The sequence below is a fragment of the Vombatus ursinus genome, unplaced genomic scaffold (genome assembly GCF_900497805.2).
Source record: "Vombatus ursinus unplaced genomic scaffold, bare-nosed wombat genome assembly UNPS02014786.1, whole genome shotgun sequence".
NCBI lineage: Eukaryota > Metazoa > Chordata > Mammalia > Diprotodontia > Vombatidae > Vombatus > Vombatus ursinus.
The window spans coordinates 4,986,940-5,004,850 of record NW_020954564.1 but is presented as its reverse complement, the minus strand read 5'-3'; the positions used below and the strand labels follow the sequence as shown (position 1 = coordinate 5,004,850).

Sequence of the window (17,911 nt, the reverse complement as noted above, 5' to 3'; positions counted from 1 at the left end):
AAGCAGTCATAATGAGTGAGTTCTGATGGGCAGGAGGAAGAAATAGATTCTGAACTGAGCCACTATTCCAAGTGCCTGGAGGATGTCACATGTGTGTGAGGTCCTGAGCTCCAAAACTGTGGGAGAATAACGTTGACCTGAATTACCACCCCCTCTTGCCACCCCCACACTGTCCTCAATTTAAGCATGGTTGAAATAGCAAGGTGTATCAGAATAAGCACCAGATTTGTCCTTGTCTTCAAGAAATCTGCATTCTCTTAGAGGCAACTCCATTTTTTATGAAGTAGAATATGTGACTGGTAAGATCATGAGACTTACTAAGGGGGACTTAATTCTGGTGTGTGATGGCAGCAAATGGAGAGAATCAAGGAAAGTTTCATGGTAGAAGTTGTATGTAGGCCAAGTCCTTAAGGATAGGTAGGATAACAGACAAGAAATAGATCCAAGGGAGTGTTATTTCAAGTGTCCAGAATGTCATTAAGAATAAGAGATAGGTTCCAGGGACTTCAAGTAGGCCAATTTGTTTTGAATTATTAACAGAAATGTATTGGAAAACAAAACTAAAATGATAATTTGACCTTAGATTGGAGGTGGGGAGGAAGAAGGGCTTTTAATTCTAGGCTTAGGAATTTAAACTACTTTTTAGTCAATGGGGTGATATTAAAGGATGTTGAATAGAGCTTGACTGAATTCACCTAAAACACTTTGAAAATAAATTGACTGTTTATAACATCTCATCCCTTCTTATGCTAAGCATAATGGTCCTCCCCTCAAGGAACTTACCCTTGTAAGCATAATGGTCAGATAATACTATAAAGTAGGTAAGACACTGGAGGGATTAATAATAATAACAGTACAATAGCGCTTTACAATTTATTTATCATCATAGTATAAGTAACTACATTTACATAGCGCTTTTAAAGTTTACAAAGCAATTTACATTATCTCATTTGAGCCTTATAACAGTCTTGTGAGATAGGTGTTACAGGTATATTATTCTTATTTTATTGATGAGAAAACTGAAGCTCAGTGGTGGGGAACCCGCACCCTCAAGGTCACATATAGCCCTCTATGTCCTCAAGTGCAGCCTTTTGACTGAATCCAAACTTCACAGAACAAATGCTTTTATTAAGGGAATATGTTCTATGAAGTTTGGATTCAGTCAAAGGGTTTCACTTGAGGACCTAGAGGGCCACATGTAGCCTCCAGGCTGCAGGTTCCCCACCCCTGGGTTAAATGATTTGCCCTGGGTCACAGAGTTACTAAGTTTCAGAGGTGAGATTTGAATCTATATTTTACAACTGCAGGTCCAGCACCCCATTCACTTTGCCTTTCTATTGGCAGAGTATTTTTTAAATTTATTTTTGTCACAACAACCCTATCAAGCAACAAAAGGTAAAAGTTATTCTGCCTATTTTACATCAATGGAAACTGAGGCCCAGTTAAGTTAAATGATTTGCCCAAGTTCACAAGCTAACTCAGTGTTCTTTCTTTTATGCCAAATGAGTGTCCTGAGGTTGAAATGGCCAGAGTTTAATTTTCACCCCATAATCCCTTCATTGGGCCGGGGTCCCTGCTTAAGCCTACACCTCACTAGCAAAAGCACACAGCCCTCTGTCCTTTCCCCCTGAGCCCTAGATAAAAGATAAAAAACTGACAAGGCCAGAGGAAGGGGACTGTAACTGCTGCCACTTTTGCCTCTTCTTTTCCTATGCCAAGAATGGTGATACTTGCACCATAACCTAGATGAACTAAAGGGTTTTTTTAAACAGTACAATATTGTAATGGCAGTTTAAAAGGCCCTGCTGGTCTCCAGAGTCCTCTCCTTTCCTGTCATTTACAAAAGCTCCAGCAGTTTTCTGCCAACTCTGTGTCAGGCAAGAGTCTTATAAACTTTGAAACAGAGAACTGAATCTGGCCAAGTTTGTGGCTGTCCTGGGGTCTCTGATGCTGATAGAACCTTGGGGCTTGGGATTTGGAAGGTCTTTGGAAATGACAGTGGTAGGCACACTGAATAGAGTGGCAGTAAAACTGAATCCCATTACTCATACTTATCAGCTTTGTCACTGTGGGTCTTAGCCTCCATTTATACACCCCCCACAAATAAGTATTATACTGTCTTCCCTACTTAGCTCACTGGGTTGTGTGTGGTGAATATCAAATAAAAAAGAACAATATGAAGTACTTTGCAAATCTTTGCAAAGGAAGGAAACAAGCATTTGTTAATTTCTTACTATTTGCCAGATACTGTGTCAAGTGCTTTACGAATATTGTCTTATTTGATCCTCTCAACAACCTTGGGAGGTAGGTGCTAAAGCAAACAGAGGTAAGTGACTTACCCAAGGTCACAAAGCTATTTTTTATTAATTTATTTTGATTTATCAACAATCACTTCCATATGCTTTTGAGTTTAAATTTTTTCTCCCCCTTTCTCCCCACCTCCCCAAGATGGCACACAATCTGATATAGGCTATACATATACATTCCTATTAAACATATTTTCACATTAGTGATGTTGTAAGTAAGAATTAGAACCAATAGGAGGAACCACCAGAAAGAGGAAACAAAACTCAACAGAAGAAGAAAAAATAGCAAATACTATGCTTCAATCTGCAGTCAAACTCCATAGTTTTTTCTTTGAATGTGGATAGAATTTTCCATCACGTGACCTTTGGAGATGTCTTAGATCCCTGTATTACTGGGAAGGGTTAAGTTTATCAATATTAGTTATCACACAATGTGGCTGTTATTGTATACAAAGTTCTCCTGGTTCTGCTCACTTCACTGGGCATCAGACCATACAAGTCTTTCCAGATTTTTCTGAAGTCAGCCTGTAACAAAGCTTTTAATTGTCTGAGGCTATCACCAATTTGGTGGCTACTGCTACAATCTTACTAGTTAGCCGTGGTACCTGTAAAGGATCTTTCAAGATGTCCCTTGAGCAATCCCATCTCAGAATAATCATTCACCTAATATCAGGAAAAAATAAACAGAAGAAAAACAGAGATGCTTGCTCAGAGACACATGGAAGCCAGGTAAGAAGAGGGAAGAATGTGACCAACTGTTCTTCCCCTACCTGTAGCTCAAAGGAATACTTTTCACTCAAAAATGCTAAGGAAAGAAATTGAAAGGTGAGCAGGTCACACTTTTTGTATGCACACTCAGTTCCAGTAAACTCTGAGTCAGCAGTTTTTTTTTTTTACAGTTCACAGTCAACAAGACATTTTATCATCCACATAGTACCAACATAGTACCAATAATGTCCACTCATATAATTTCTATGGCACTCTATTGAGCCCGAATGTGGAAGGTGAAGAAAAAAAAGGCAAGCACCCAAGACTTGGAGTTAATTAAGGACGTGTTAAGGATAGAGTGGGGAGGAGGCATATGCTATATTAGGAAAATTAGGATACAGGTGGGACTTGATGAGAGCAACTCAGTGAGTTCTGTGTTTACCCAGACATCTCATGGATCTTTATTTCTGACAAATGAAGAGTAGGAGTCAGCTTATGCTCATTTCTACCTTCTGTGGGAGCTAGTCTGGAGTGTGTGCGTGTGTATGCACATGCACAGGGTATTATGTTACTGATATATGTGAATAACAATTTTTATTTAAGCTTAGTGTATATTATTTCTGTTTCAAATCATCCTTAAGAGCATAAATTAAACATTAAAAACAAACAGAAAAAAAATCCACAAGAAGTTTAGAAGGAGACATGAGTGTCAATTTTGTTACTACCTTGTTAAATTTAGCATATGCTTTCAAAAACAAACTATGCATAATATAAGTTCATAATTACACATACCATCTTCTTTATTGTTCATTTATACAGGATTGTTTATTTATTGATAGTTACATTCATAATAAAAAAGGAAATTTAATTTTAAAAAGTGATATGATGAAAGAAGCTTTGGATTCAGAGGCTGAGGACCTCAGTTCATATCCTAACTTTACTCCAAGTATGAACTTGGAACAAATCACTCTTACTCTTTGAGCCTATTTCTTTACTCATAGTAAAAAGAGGGAATTGAATTTACTAATATCTCAGGTACCTTTAGCTCCCGAATGTATGGATAACCACTTGCCTAGAAGATGTCTAGCCTATCCCTACACCTAGGTTTCCCCTACCCCTTATTTTACTGTTGAGGAAAGCAAGGAGAGGTTAAGCAACTTTCCAAAAGTCACACATATAGCCAGAATTACAGATAGGATTTGAACCCAGCTTCTTTGAACCAGGGCCAATATTCTTTCTACTGGACAGCACAGAAAAGGATCTAGGGCTTAGGTTATAGACTACTCCTAGTACAGTGTTCTGGCCAGAAACTCCTGCATTTTAGCAGTAGTAAGAGTAACATGATGCATTATTTACTGAATTATGTAGATCCTCAAATAAACTACCAGTGTTATAGACTCTTGACTTTTAGAACTCAAAGAGAACTTATTAGGAAATTAGAAAGTGACTTGCTTAAAGTCAGTCAAGAGAATGAAAGAGCAGAGACTAGAACCCTGATTCTCCTTAGCCCCAGCTCAGTATTTTGCTTGTAGAGTAGCTTGAATACCCAACAACTACCCTTAGCTATGAGAACATACTATCATAATATGTGATAGAATTTATCCTCCAATGTTCTGGCTAATAACCATCTCAGCTATCTTTTATGAAGTAGCACAGATCTAGTCACAGAATCTCATAGAGATGATAGAAGTAAAGATTACAGTGGAATTGCTGTATCTGATTAGAATATAAATTCATACTGTTTCATGCAATACCTGTGTGCTAGCAAGTTGGGTGAAAATTGAATTTTTGTAAATAAAATCCAATGTAAATTCAATTAAAAACATGTATTAAGTGTTTCTTAGGTGCAGAGAACTTCATTAAGTACATAGTCTGGATATACAGTGCTAGGGATACATGGAGTAGATAGATAGAAATACAGACAGACAGACATATAGATAGATGGATAGATAGATAGATAGAACGGAACCAATATTTATCCTCCAGGAGCTTACAGTTTAATGATGGGGGGGTGAGGAAAACAGATTTGTCGGTTTACAATTTGTACACAGAAAAATGAATATAAAGCAGTTTGGGAAGGAATTACTTTCAAATATCTAACTTTTTTTAAAAAAAATTAAATTTTCTTTCTCTATTTTTGTAATGTAAAGCATATCCAGGAGACACAAATTCTAGTCTAGATTCTACCATTGACGAACTGTATGATTTGGACAAGCTGATTCACATAGTATGATAGATTTAAAGCTAGATAGGACTTTAGAGGTCACCTGGTTCAATCCCCTCAATTTACAGGTTTAGGTCTCACTTTCCTATTCAATGAATGGACTATATGATCTCAAAGATCACTTCTGGCACAGGCATTCTGTGCTATAAATGCCTTTCCAGGTCTAACAGTCTATGTTCAATGTTAAAACATTTTGTATTCTAAAAACTCTTCCAATTTTATAATATGATGGTTCTATGATTCATATTGAGTATGCTGGGTAAAGAATGGAAGAAGTTAAATCTGGGTCTTCTGGGATTTAGATGAAAAACTTGCCAAATTTATGATGTCCAAGAAGCTGGTTCTAATGTTTTCCAATTTTCTTATAGGGGGAATAGGTTTTGGAAGAACCAAAGGAAACTCAGGCTCTGAGGCAGATGACGAGACACAGCTGACGTTCTACACAGAGCAATATCGGAGCAGGCGTAGAAGCAAAGGTAATCTTCCTCATCTATGAAGGGCATTGGGAAAGACCTTAGGTCAGGGAAGTGTGAAGTGATGAACCAAGCTAGGATCAATTCAAGTACTTCAAACACAAATACTGAGAGCCGTCCAGAGACTGGCACCTATAATTCATCCCAAATCTGAATGAAGCCTTGCAGGTATGAGATGGTGGGCATGTCATTCATTCTTCTTTTTTTGGAGTCTTTTTTTGTGTGAATTTTCCCATCACCAGCTACTCCCTGTTGTCTTCCTCAATCACCAGTCTCCCATAACTCTACCAGTTCTCTAGCATTTAGAATAAAAGCAAGAGGAGAATGGACCTCTGTAACCTGGATTATTTAATTATAATCAAAGAAAAAGTGATAACAGTATTTCTGGTCATAAGTAAAAGGTAAGGAAAGGGTGGAAACAAAACCAAATTACCGGTTTCTGCACGAACAGTTTAGCCACCTGGCTAACCTCATTTATATAACCAAGCTATTTCCATTGTATTTGCATTTTGGTATAGAAAGTCGTGGAATACTTCTTCCTTCTCCCCTCTCTGATATCACTCATTTGCCTATTATTTTGTTCCTATCTTTCCTGATAGCATCACAGACTTTCAGAGTTGGAGGAGACAGCCAATGTCATTGAAGCCAGCTTTTAACCCAACAGGAACCCTTTTTACAACCTTCTAATAAGTACTTAAACAACCTCCACTCAAAGTTTTCTAATTTTAGGAAACCTATTGCCTCCTCAAGGCAACCCTTTCCACTATTAGTCACCTCTTTTATGAAATTTTTCTTTGTATCAAGCTGAAATCTGACTTTGTGCAACTCTCATCCATTCTGACTACTTCTACTCTTTCTTCAAGCCCAAATAAAATAAGTCTACATGACGATACTTTTAAATACTTGAAAAAATTTCATACCTCAGTTTCCTCATCAATAAAATAGGGGGATAGAAATATATGGCTTCTGTGATCCCATCTAGCTCGAGATCTCTGATCTTATGTCCTTACTTAAGCCTTCTCTTCTTCAGGCTAAAAATCTATATTTCCTTCAAGTCATATAGCATTGTTCTCTAATATCCTCCTTGTCTTGGGTAACTTCTTCCAGACATGCTGCAGTTTGCCAATGTCATTCCTAAAAAGTGTTACCGAGAGCTGACCATATTACTTCACATGTATTCTGACCATGGCAGAGCACAGTGGAACTCCCACTCCCTCCTACTGGACAAACATGTCTCTTTTTATGTAGCTTGTCATATCATTTTGTTGGGCTGCCTTGGGATGCTGTTGGTGCATGTTGGCTGTTGTCCCCTAGGTCTCTTTGACATGATTTTCTAGTCAAGTATCCCCTACCCTGTCTTTCAACAATTCATTTTTAAATGCAAGTGCAGGACTTCATAGAGATCTCTTAAAATTTGTCTTATTACAATGTGCTTATTGCCACAGCTTGAGGTCTTTCTAGATCTTGATTGTACCATCCAACTTCTTAGTTATTCTTAGCTTCATAGAATCTGATAAGCATGCTACCTATGCCTTCATCCGGGTCACTGATAAAGCAAGATGACTTCCTCTCCTTGTTCTTCCTTTCTTCCTCACTCATTCTCATCCTTCTTTCTTCTTCATCATTCCTTTCATCACCAAATAACGATTTTAGCTTGCCATTTTGTTCTGACAATCCAATTTGAGCTTTTATTCCGCTGATTCTCAGTTCCCCTTCACAATAATTGTCATCCTTTTGACATTAAGATTGTTTTAAAAAGTACTATCTTTCTTCATTCTTCTTCTTCCTTCTTCCATTTTTAATCTCTTTTCTCCTCTTCCTTACATTTATGTCCACTTTTCTCTTATTCATCTTTGATCTCCTATTCCCTACCTCCCCCCCATATAATCCTCTTCCTCTCATCTTTTTTTCTCTCCTCCTCAAATTTGCCTGATGGTTGTTTCCTGAGATGAAATTCCTGTCATATTAGCCTATCATGAATCACCCCATCCAACTAGGATTAAAGCTTTTCTGCATCTAATTTGTTTGTTAAGCATACTGGACTTAGCAACGTGCAAAGATACAGCACTGGCCCTGGGGACTAGAAGTCAGAGTCTGATGGCCTCTCTGATTAAGATATTAAATAGGATGACCAAAGAGTCAAGTGAATTTCTTTACCATTGTCTGTGGGAGTCACATTTATTGCACAGAGCATCACCAGAAGGTGATGAATCCCTGAAAGGACAAGCTAAATTGAATATAGTAATAAAAGATCATTGACTATCCCAAGGTAAATCACCAAGGTAGAGACCAGTATTGAGAGGGTTATTGGACCATAAACCTGTAAGATTCTTGAGATTATGTTTGGAAAGTGAACATGGTGAGGAAGAGAAGGGGGCTAGGTAAGAAAGGATGAAAAATAAGAGTGGCCAAGTGAATTATGGGCCAGAATTCAGGACAACATAGATCTAGTTCCATCTCTGCCACTGACTTAATGTCTGATCACATGCAAGTTACTTGTCTCCTTTGGTTCTCAGTTTATTCACCCATGGAATTGGGACAATAATGCAAAGTCACAAAACTCCAAGGTTGGAAGAAATCTTAGAAGCCATCTATTTCAACTTGAACTTCAACAGAAATTTCCTCCACACCATCTTGGCAATAGGTTATCCAGGGTCTGCTTGAAAACTTGCAGCAGAAGTGGGGGGATCTATCCTATCCTAAGACAGCCCATTCTATACTATTTTTGGGAGAGTTCACATTGCTAAGAAGGTTTTCTTTACAACTCTCCTTGCATCCGTCAGAGGGCATTTGCAACATTCTAACAAGATGACAGATGTGAAAATGCTTTGAAAATTTCAAAGTGCTATAAAATTGTAAGGTAATATTGGGCAAATTGTCCACCTGGAGGTGTATGTGAAAGCCAGAATGGATGAGACAAGAAAGCCAGGGAGGAAATGAGGAGTTAGAGAGTAATGGAGAGGGAAAGCAGGGGAGATGAGCAGAGGGACAATCATTGATCTTTCTTGCTATGTTACATATATCTCTGCTTTTAACTGTGATGTGACAGATGACTTCTTGTCACTCATTTCATAGGAAAGGTGATACTGTCTTCTTCTCTCCTCTTCTGTCTCTTAGATAATAAATGTTGTTTTGTTTATATCTTCCCCTGTACTATTGCATTTCCATAGTAAAGTGTACATGGCAATGTATCATTCACCAAATTAATGTAGAATGCATGGAAATATACAGTATTTTCTTGATCAAACTTGAACTTGGTGAATGTCTCCCAGAGACTGAATCATAGAATGTATGAGCTAAAATGGGATTTGGCAGATAGAATGTAAGAGCTTAATGGGGCCTTCCTAGCCTGTGGGCCCTCGTGCCCTTCCCTTCATCCTTTACCTCCACTTTCCTCTGCTGCTCTCCCATGGAGACTGTGGGAATATAGCCTCGGAATGGAATGAGCCTTCTTCCCCTTAAATATATTGTCCCATGCTCATTAGTCCCAGTTTTCCCCCTTTATCACCATTATCTCTCCCTTACGCTTTCTCCTACAACCATATCTCCATATAGCATTACTTTCCTTGAAAATGCAATGAGTCAGCAAAGCTCTCTGTGTCAGGGTGAGACAGCCTGGCTGTGTCTGTGGCCAAGAAGAAGATGACCGAATGCACAAGGATAGGGAAATAGAGGGGAGAAAAAGATAGAGTAGAAGCTAAGTTGGTTCCTGTTACTTACTGCCTGTGTTATCTTGATAGCATCTTTAGCTTCTCTTTGTCATCTATCCACTGAGGGGACTGGACCAATATTATGGGAAAAGCCCTGGTGAGAAGACCTAGGCTTGAATTCCAGTTCCTTTATTAACCAGCTGTGTAACTTTGGGCAGGTCACTTTCTCTCTCTTTGCCTCTGTTTCCTCATATTTAAAGTCAGTGCCTTGGACCAGCTGATCCTTAAAATCCCATCCAACTCCAATCTCTTGAAAGACAGGTGGTCTGGTAGAAAGGGCACTGGACTTAGAGTCAAAAGACCTGGTTTCAAATCCTGATGATTCTGACAGTATCTGTGTGACCATGGAAAAGTCACTTAACCTCTAAACCTTAGCCTCTTCATCTGAAAATTAGTGTGTTGGCCTCTGAGATCTCTTGCAGCTCTAAATCCATGGTCCTGTGATCTCCCTAGGACCTCATTTCCTCATTTATAAATGAAGATTATAATACGTATGTGTCCCCAATCTAACAGGACAGTTTTGGAGAAAGTATTTTGCAAATCTTAAAACACTATAAAATTATAACCTATTATTATCCTATAACTAGATGGTCTATAACAAGAATAGGCAAAATCTGGTGGGGAGGGGACAAATACTGCCCTTTGCCTGTTTTTGTATGGAACCCTTCTTAAACTTGCAGGCCATCCAAAAACAGGCTAAGGACTTGATTTGGCCCTTTGCTAACTCCCAGTCTGTAAGGTAGCCTCAGGCTCTAATAGGGGTGTTCTGGGTCCCATAAATGCTGGTTATAACAACAACAACCACAACAATTATTGTTGTTATTATATTCTAAGGCATATTTTCAAAATTCTAAGATTCTGCTTCTGGGTAATATTTATCAGATTTAGCTCATTCTTCCAGCTGCAACATCACTGGTAACTTCTTGTTACTTGGCTTTGCAGGAAAGGGGTCTTCCCTTTCCTTCCTCTCTCTTCTCTTTTTGTCTCTCCCTGTGGAGAAAAAATGAATTTGTCAGGGAAACCTGCAGTGTTTTTCACTCTACTCTTTAAAAATGCCTGAGGAAAAAAAAAACTACTACTACCACCAACCTCAACTACCAAGCAGCAGGAGAATGTCAAGTGCAGTGATTCCCTGGTAGCCGTCAACCTGTTTGCAAATACTGTATAACCTTGTTTCCTCAAGTTCAGCTGTAGTTTCTGACATTTGTGAGCAATATAATGTGCTTAATGAGGCTTTGAAGCTGCACGGCAGAGATGAGAAGGGGAGGAGGGGAGCAGAAGGAGGAAGACAGCTTCTAGCCTCCTTCTGCCACCCTGACAAGCAATATCTCCATGCGAAATTTCTGCAAGCCTTAAAATAAACCAAACTTGCCTGCCTATCATCTCCTGTGTCCGTGTTTCCCACCACTTCAAACCAGCCCACTTCTTCAGAACAGTTAAGAAAGAAACCTGTGTGAGGTACGTCTCTCTCCATGACAGATGCACCAGAATCTACTAGAAAGTTAAATTGACTAGGAGTTAAAGGGCCTGCAATCAAGCCCAAGACATGCCCCATGATGTTTCAGTACCTCTTTTTTTCTCTCTGAAAGTGACATTGTGAGGCAAAGGCAGGACCAGACTCAGACTCAGGTTTCTCCACTTCTTGGGTGTGATAGGAGAGGTGAAGAGGGGAAAAAAAGTGAGAGAAAGCAAGAAAAGAGGGAAATGTTCTTTTGTTCTGCCTCTAATAAAATTTATTACATGTAAGCTATAACATTTTATTTAATAGATATTGGCTAGAAAGTTCATAAATCAGATGTTTTCATATCAAATATTGTTTCACATTCAATCACAGATATCACTATTTTAAGGAATCTGAAAAAGGGTAGTATAGAGGATTTGGGGTCAGAAGGCCCAAGTTAAAATCTTGTACTTCTACTTAATAGTGATCTTAGACAAGTCACAAATCTTTTTGAGGGGCTCCAGTTTATATCTCTGTAAAATGAAGACATTTGACTAGATGATCTTTAGTGTCCTTTGAAGTTCTAATATTCTGAGATTCTGTCATCATAAGTTTATTTTAAAAGCAAAATTTCTTTTTTTAATTAATGAAGATTCTCCCTTTAGAAGGTATTTTGTAATGCAGATATTTTCATGCATTGTTTATACAAATAAGATCCCACCTGAGATGCTTATTAGTTGTGTGATGTGACCTTGAGCAAATGATTTAACCTTGTTGGGTCTCAGTGGCTCATTTGTAAAATGTGACATTTGGATTTGATGCCATCTGAGGTCCTTTCCAACTCTAAATCTATGGTTCTGGTCATTGGTTTAGTAACTCTTAATGGTTGTTCACTCCTTGGGATGTTGTCAGTTATAAATTAATCTTCATTTCAAGCTATATTAAGTTTATTGAGTAATATTTACAAGCCTACAACTGTGCTGGGATACTGTGAGAGACTCAGAAGGTGAAAATAGGGTCCCTGCCCTTGGAGAGCTGATAGTTTATCTGGAAGAGATGAAGATGAAGTTAACATCCAGAAAACAGTGGAGATCCTATAACTAAATGAGAAAGCAAGTGGGGCATATGATCTGGACAGGGGGGCATATCAGCAGCTACCAGATAAATTTCAATACAAAGGATATTTATAATGTACCCAGAATGTCTGATTTGTCACTAGGGTTACTCCTTCTCCCCTCAGAGTCTAATGCAAAGCTAAAAACAGAGAGATTACTTTGGAAAAACTTCATAGCTTCATAGAATGTTAGCGCGTTAGAGTGTTAGAGCAGAACATAGAATGCCCAAATATAAATGATCCAAAGTAGAAGGGGCTTCAGAACATGAAATGGTAGAAAATAAAGTGTTAAATCTGTAAGGGAACTAGAAATCATGTAATCTAGCTTCCTTATTTTACAAATGAAGAAACAAAGGCCTAAAGAAGGCAAGTGATTTACCCAAGTGCATAGCTTGTTAATGGCGAAGCTTAGAATAGAACCCAGATTTCTTGACTTCTGCTCCAGTGTTCTATGAAACACACTTGATTCTTGACGATTTTTAAAGGCACACAGACAAAGGAATTTTTGACTTAGCTAGAAATACTGCAACCCTGGTATTTCACTGACTTCCTGGCATAGTTCCACAGTCAGCCCATCTCACCTGTATTGCCTGCCCAATGTCTTAACAAGTGCTTCATACAGATTAATTTATATTAAATCACATTATATTGGACTTTTAGTCACATAGTATCAGGGGAAAATTATCTAGATTCCAAATATGTGTATATACATATTATATGTATATATACATGTATACATATATGCATATACACAAAGTCATCTAATTTAACCCATATTTTAATAGCAATCTTCTCCATAGTATTCTGCATAATCTCTCTCTCTCTCTCTCTCTCTCTCTCTCTCTCTCTCTCTCTCTCTCTCTCACTCACACACACACACACACACACACACACACACACACACACACCCTGAACATCTAGTACCCTTTGAGGACATTCAGTAATGGGAAATCTCATCAAGATGTAGCTGGAACAGATCTTAGAGACTGTTAATTTGGTGGTCTCCTGAATCTCATCCCTATACTGTTGTCACTAGATTAAGCTGCTAGGTAATCAAAATGGAATATCCTACTATGCTGATTCACAGAGCATTAACTAGTAAAGATGAGTTGTATATTGTATTGGTATGTTGATGGAAGATTATTGATTTTCTATGGCAGACATATTGGTTTAAAGTATGCTGCTATTTCATTAGGAGATATGGAGAAGGCATAAAGGTGAACATAAATCCACTTATAATTGGTCCTCCACTATTATATTTGGGGCTCTCATAACATCCCCAGGGTGGATGAAGAGAAATATCAGAGAAGTGCTATATTAGAGATGGAGTCCCATGCTATCCCTGGGCCTCATCCTAGGTATAATGCTAGAAAACTGGCCATTCTGGGACTTACCAAGCATAGACATAACACATGAAATGCTCAGGGATCAATAAACACAAACATATTCAGCTCCCCTAGCCTATTTCTCATAGGTCAGCAAACAGGAAGGACACAAATTTTATCATGTCATAAATACTCACTTGCATCTGAGTCATCTTCTCAAGGAAATGAAAATAATTACTGAGTTCTACAGCAATAACTGGTCTTATGCTGACTGGCTATGAGGTAGTCCTTTCCTCCTCCCTAACTCATCACAGAGTGAGATGGCTCTATTACCCAATACAAAGCAAAGCAAAACAAAACAAAACAAAACAAAAAAGCCTTGGTGCTGCCCTTTACCATAGTGCTGATTCAGCTCACAGTATTCATTCTCCCTAATATCTCTGGCCGTGGTGCTAGCAGTAATAGTGGGAGACCATATTGAAAAATTACTCCATGTGACACATAGTATGCTTCAATGTAGTCCAGTGGCTGTGAAAGCATTGCAGTTGATTTGCAGAGGTCTAGCTGAAAAGCCACAAAATACATACTGTGTGAAAACAACATCTGTGAGAAGTTCTATGGGTCTACTCTGAGGGGGTTGTTCTTAAGAGAACTTGGCAAGTCTCATCTATACACACCAGCCTCATGTCAACTCTCTCAGATAGACATATGCTGGGGGAAAATGATTTTTTTTTTACCTTGTAATGAATGGTCTAATTAGTTTTTCTTCTAGTTTGACTGTGAGTAAGAACATCTAGATTCTGTCACTAAAAAAAAAAACAAAAAACAACAAACAAAAAACAAACAAACAAAAAACGATATGACCTTGCCTGGCACATCATAAGAGCTTACTAAATGCTTTTTTGATTTTAGCATACCAATTCCTTTCTGTAGTCCTTTTCTTTATCCACCAAATAAGAGAAATTGTCTCTTAAGGTTTTTTCAGCCTTAAAAATGATTGTTCTCAGGTCCTATTCAGCTCCAAAATCTTTGCTCTGAGTTCAGTTCTTTTCCAGTTCTAATATTTAGTATTTTAAGGTTCATCTAGCTTAAACATTCACAGCTCTAACATTGTGTTTTTTAACATCAGCATATCTCATGTTCATTTATATTTTAATATTCTATGAACTAAGTTTTCTTATAGCTCTAATATTCTATATTTTAAGGTTTCTTCTAGATTAGACATTCCATATTCTAAGGTTGCTTCCTGCTCTAACATCCTTTTAACATTTCTAAATCATTGGGACCCTTCTAGCTTTGATATTTTTATGAGTCTCTAAATAGAGAGAAACCAAGAAGGGGACTTGACATCATTTGCTGTTCTCATTCTCTCTCTCTCTCTCTCTCTCTCTCTCTCTCTCTCTCTCTCCCTTTCTCTTATTTTTCCTCTCTGTTCAAAATTAGTGGCCCTTTGTTTGAATCCCAACTTTTCTATTTACTCTCTTTATGATTTGTGCAAGTCCCTTAACCTCTCTACTAATCATTTCCTTAGCTATAGAAGGAAGGAACTAGATCAGTCAGTGTTTCAATTATCTTCCCTCTCTTAACCCTAATCCTATGGACTTTTCCCCCACATGCCAAGCTTTCCTTGGCATTAGGAAGAAAAATGACAACAAAATTGGAAAGAAAAAGGAGTGCTGCATATCTTTCACTTAAAGGGGGGCGGGAGAATCCCACTGAGTATTCTTGTAAAGGTAGAAAGTGAAAGAGACTGATTATTCCCTCTTGCCAGTGTAAGCAATGAAAAATGACATGTTTGGTTTATCGCCTTTTGTCTCCAGTTTCATTCCTGACAGCCGTCTCCTTTAGTTTGAAGTCTGTGCTGACAGGGTGCTGGGCCAAATGGCATCAAAAAGGAGGAGGAATTACCATACAGTTTCAAGATTATTTCAGGGACTGATTCATGCTTGTGGTAAGATGGGGGAATTTTTGGTGTTACGTGATATTTTCCCCCTGCCTTCATTCCTCCAAGGAGTCCTCTGGTTATATTGATTTGATTTTTCTATATATTCCATCATAGGTAGTTAGAAGACAAGATCCAAAGTACTGTTCTTAGCACTGGGGATACAATAGAATAGCAAAACAGTCCTTGATCTCAGAGAACTCACATTCTAATAGGAGAGACAACCTGTAGACGAGGTTTTAGAAGTCAGGTGGAAAAGTCCATTGTTCCTTAGAGCTCAGCAACAAAGTATCTTCACCTTTTCCAGTCATATTTCCATAGATAAAACCACATCTGATGGTAAACTACTTGACATTATTTAAGTGGGCTCTTTCTCTACAAGGATTATTCCCCTTGTTGATGTATGTAGGGACTATGCTGGAAGTCAGATCAAAGTCATATTGTTAACCCCTATAACAAGAACAATCTGTGGACATTGTCATGTCCTAACCTCTTACCAAAACACATACATCCTCTGCCCTAATCGTCAAGACATAGCATTCCAGGGGCACATTAGCCAGATGGCCTAACATGGTCCAGTAATAAGATCATTGGACTGGGAAACAGGAAATCTCTCTTCTAGACTTCAGTAACAAATATGGGGAAGGAAATTAGATTTGTAGTTACAGGACTAGGGTCTGGATCCCACAACTTCTGTTTATAACCTGTGTACCTTTGGAGAATTTGTTTAACCATACTGATCCTCAGTTTCTGAATCTATAAAATGATTAGGTTTAAAATAGACAGTCTCTCATGTCTTTTCCTGCTCCAAATCTTATGGCCTTTCTTCTATAAATTCCCTTCTCACTCTGACAATAAATGCTTTATAATAATCCATGAAACTCTGCACATCAACTCAGAATTTTAGGAACATTATCTGGAGACCTTTTAGAGTTGAATCCGAGGGAAGGCAAGGAAGGTTTCATGGAAGGAGGTGAATTTGGAAGATCCTTTGGGAAAAAGTGATCATGGAGAGAGAGAAGGAGAAAGAGAAGAAGATGAGGAGGAGTTTTGTCCCAGCACCATTGCCACCTACAAGTATGGCCTTGGACTGCTTACTAGATTTTTTCACTTGTAAAGTTAAAAAGCTGAACTAGACAATCTTTAGATAGTCCCTTCTAGCTCTTAGCTTCTCTGATTCCTCAGTGTACCATTCTCACTCATCTGGTCTAGCAAACATTACTTTCATACCAGGTCAAAAACACCATAGGCCAAAGGTTGCTTCACTAGGGAGCATCAGATCTAAACAAGACTCCATCTTCCATCTACCTCAAGTGGCCCAGCCCATCACCATGGCAACAGGCTCTTTTACTTTCCCTGGCCACTGATAGAGATAACAACCCTTACATCTGTTCCTCTAGGCTCTGCTTCTGTATTTTTTCCCTTTCTTTTTTTTCTTTTCTTCCTTTTTTTTTTGATTATAACTGATCCAGCCTCACTGGGTAATTGAGTGTTTGAGAGTGAAAAATTATCTCACCAGCCTGGCCCTTATCTTGACAGCAAAGTAGCACTTTTAATTTAATTTTGTTCAGAGACGCACGGGTAACAAATTTCACTAATCGCTTAGCTGTCGCCCTCCGCATGGTAACCAGCCGTTTGTTACCAGGCAGCTCAGCATAAATACACTGGCCAGGGATTGGTGTCTTAAGGGAACTTTAGAGAAAAGGAGATGGATATTATAACCCAGCCCAGTGCTTGACACATAGTAGGCACTTGATAAATTCTTGTTTAGTTGAATGGAATGGAATTACCCTTACCATCAAGCTGATAGATATGAGTACCCCAGGGCTTCATCCAACTCTGACCTGTGTGTGTGTGTGCTCAGGGAGAGTGGAGAGTAGAGAGGAGAATACAAAAAAATGATGTTAGAAGTTGCCTATGTTTCTATTGTAACATCCTACTCAGTGCAAGAAGGAGAAAAAGAGGTATAATGAGAGACACTCCTCCCTTTCTCCCTGCACCCCCTTGAGTCCTTGGTTCTGAATTTATGAGCCTGTTAGGCATCTCTGTTTCTCTCCATCTGAGTGGGCTTGACTCCTTCTCTCAGCTAATTAAAAATCCCAGCCTATACCACCAGCCTCTGTACATCAGTGGCCGTACTGCAGACATGCTGATGCCTTGTTCTGATAGATAGTTCCCTGCAGTCTGCCCATGAAGGAGTTTTTGTTAGAGGGCTCGAGAACATCAAGTGATATGTATGTGGAGGAGGACTAAGGGATTCAGGGCTGCCTAGTGCCATCAGCAGCTGCTACTGAGGTCACTGAACTCAGTGAACTGGAAATAGGAGGTTAGTTGTGGAGGTATCCCGAGGCCTTTGAATTACCTGTAACCACATGAGAGAAAAGAAGTGGTTGGACTTTATGTTTGTTGTCTTCAGTCCCATTGTGAATAATTGTGAGCTCGGGGTCATGGTAGCACCCTGGGTGTCAAGAGCATTGGACTGGGAATCAGAATACCTAGTCTTTGGATACTGTTTGACACTTACTAATTGTACTTCAGCTCTCAGGTCCTCAGTTCCCTCATCTGTCAAAGGAGAGGGGTCAAACCAGGTGATTTCCAAGATCTCTTCTAGTTCTGACTCAATTTCAAAGAGAGATTACTCAGTATAAATATGACCCTTTGTATTATT

At 38.7% G+C, this 17,911-nt stretch overlaps 1 protein-coding gene across 2 annotated transcripts in view; it reads left to right on the top strand.

The window, feature by feature from the left end:
- LOC114047046 (astrotactin-2) overlaps positions 1 to 17,911 on the top strand; it is a 1,078,351-nt gene that overhangs the window by 332,962 nt on the left and 727,478 nt on the right. For both annotated transcript variants that reach the window (XM_027867720.1, XM_027867721.1), the window contains exon 5: positions 5,607 to 5,714. In XM_027867720.1, the coding sequence (XP_027723521.1) occupies positions 5,607 to 5,714 (108 nt within the window). The remainder of the gene's footprint in view (positions 1 to 5,606; positions 5,715 to 17,911) is intronic.